Here is a 2,335-nt window from a genome sequence, read left to right as displayed (position 1 = left end):
AATAATAATAATATTATTATTATTATATCATCCTTATTTTCATCTGATCTACATATTGGATGGAATTAGATGTTGTTTGCATCTTTGCCTTTTTGCATAAAGAGTCCAACAGAACACTGACTATTGTCAGTAGAAGAGGAGGAGCTGGTGTTACATTTCCCTAAAGCTGCACTAGAACTAGTTCAGTTTGGTGTTAGTGGTGAACACTGGCACAGACAGTCCACAGAGCAGCATCAGGATGGAAGGGATCTTCATTGGTGTCTTGTGTCTCTCAGGTCAGTGAATTTCACTGTTTGTATGATGTCTAACAGGAAATCTGAATATAGAGATTAATTTGAGTCCTCATACATAACAAAAATAACTGGTTTCATCCTCAGGGTGCCTCACCTTCTCCACATGCCTCCTCCATCAGTACCACTTTGTGTCTGATGCAATGAATTGGACTGAAGCTCAGAGCTACTGCAGAGAGACGTACACAGACCTGGCCACTATTGAAAACACTGAAGAAATGAAGAAACTTATCGACACAGTTTCCGCCGCTGGTTACAGCTCTAAGGTTTGGATTGGCCTGTACAGTCATATTGACTGGAAGTGGTCAGATGGGTTCAACCAGAGTGGAGCTGAATATAGGAGGTGGCATCGTAATGACCCAAACTATTACAAAGCCAATGAGCTCTGTGTGGTCCAGTTAAAGTCTGGAACATGGTATGATATTGGCTGCCATATGAAGAGTCCATTTGTCTGCTACAGAGGTAATGATGTGCTTTATATTGATGTTTACTGTACAACATAATGTATAAGATATGATTTTGAAAACCATTGTGTGATCTCAACAATCCCTCTTTTGTTCTCAAACTTAACTGCAGGAACATTAGAGGATTCTGACTTTGTGCTGGTGAATACAGCAAAGAATTGGACTGAGGCTCAGAGGCACTGCAGAGAACACTACACAGATCTGGCCACTGTGAGGAACAACGCTGACAGAGACAAGATACGGGAGTTGATAGAACCTCTCAGATGGGCATGGATCGGTTTGTACAGAGATCCTCAGATTTACTGGTCCGACGGGAGTAACTACTCATTCAGCTCCTGGTATCAGGGTTACAACAGACTTGGCTCGATGAAAGTCGTATGTGGTGTTGCATATTTGCAGAAGGGAGGAAAATGGAGGTTATTTTCCTGTGAAGAAAGAAAACCATTTGTCTGCTACAGCATGCGTGGATGGTGCTTCCTTGAGTGAAACAGAGAGAGAACACATCCTGACATTAGAAAAACAGTTATTGTCTTAATAGTGATTCTTATAACATTAATGCATTCATGAATATTTGGATGATGTTTGTTCTGTCTATTGTTTCTTTACAGTGAGAGAATCTAGAAATGTCTTGTGATGTACTTGTATGTTATCACTTCATTAATCTGCTCTGTGATGGTTCTTCAAGACAAACTGACACTTTGGAACATTCTGACTCTGTCTGGTTTCAGACTCCTTCACTAATTCTCCTTGTGAATGAGATTTCAGCTCTTAGCTCTCAGCATTTTTTTTTTGGCAGATTAAAAAGCAAAATTACAAAAAAAACTTTACAATTCACTTGTTTTGGTTTTATGGAAACCCCTGTCTTATAGAAAATAGATTGGTAAGATTAAGTAGATAGACAAAAATGTGTAAATTAATAAATGCATCAATAAATATATGTACATGCAACATAAATAAATGACTTATATGTTCTTCTATTTTCTTTTTGACTTAAAATACCTTCATCAGCACACATAAGTAGCTTCATTAAATATATGTATTGAAATAGTGACCAGCAGAGGTCGCTACGTGTTACCAAATTCCTCATATCTCCAAACATGACCAGCTAATTATAACTTTTAATGGACATTTTCCTTCTTGGTAAACTGTGACATTAGGTCATAGTGGACAAATTAATTTGCCACGGCAGTATTGATCATCATATTTTCAAGGGGCAGGCTTTTAGGCTATTTATTTAAACCATTAAAATTGAAATGATAATGTTGGATTGCTTTGGTAATGAATACAATAAAAAAATCTATGTAACAATAATATTTCACTGCTCATTAGAAAACACATGAGGTACAGAAACATAAAGTAAACAGAACACTTGGTTATATTGTAGTGTTGGTTCTCTGAGTGAGTAGACTACCTCTCCACTCTATTACATATTCTATATATATGGGGAATGATCCCCCTGCTCTCAAAGTGCGTAGACATTTCTTTTATATACACCAGCTTGCCCGGCCACGCCCTGCAGTTCACCTATAAAACACCTGTGTTGGCGTGAAATCCATTGATAGTTTGATTGACACATGTCTC

The 2,335-nt window shown here is 37.9% G+C and overlaps 1 protein-coding gene across 1 annotated transcript; it reads left to right on the top strand.

Annotated features, from left to right (window-relative positions):
• Window positions 1-393: 393 nt before the first annotated feature.
• LOC124851146 (lymphocyte antigen 75-like) lies at window positions 394-1,729 on the top strand. The gene is made up of 2 exons (XM_047338842.1): window positions 394-752; window positions 867-1,729. Exons 1-2 carry the CDS (start codon window positions 434-436, stop codon window positions 1,238-1,240), a joined length of 693 nt encoding a protein of 230 aa, XP_047194798.1. The 5' UTR covers window positions 394-433; the 3' UTR covers window positions 1,241-1,729.
• The last annotated feature ends 606 nt before the right edge of the window (window positions 1,730-2,335 follow it).

The sequence above is a fragment of the Hippoglossus stenolepis genome, chromosome 23, assembly GCF_022539355.2.
Source record: "Hippoglossus stenolepis isolate QCI-W04-F060 chromosome 23, HSTE1.2, whole genome shotgun sequence".
In the NCBI taxonomy this organism is placed as follows: domain Eukaryota; kingdom Metazoa; phylum Chordata; class Actinopteri; order Pleuronectiformes; family Pleuronectidae; genus Hippoglossus; species Hippoglossus stenolepis.
Note: the sequence above shows the minus strand (reverse complement) of the source record. Positions and strands in the feature narration are given on the sequence as shown.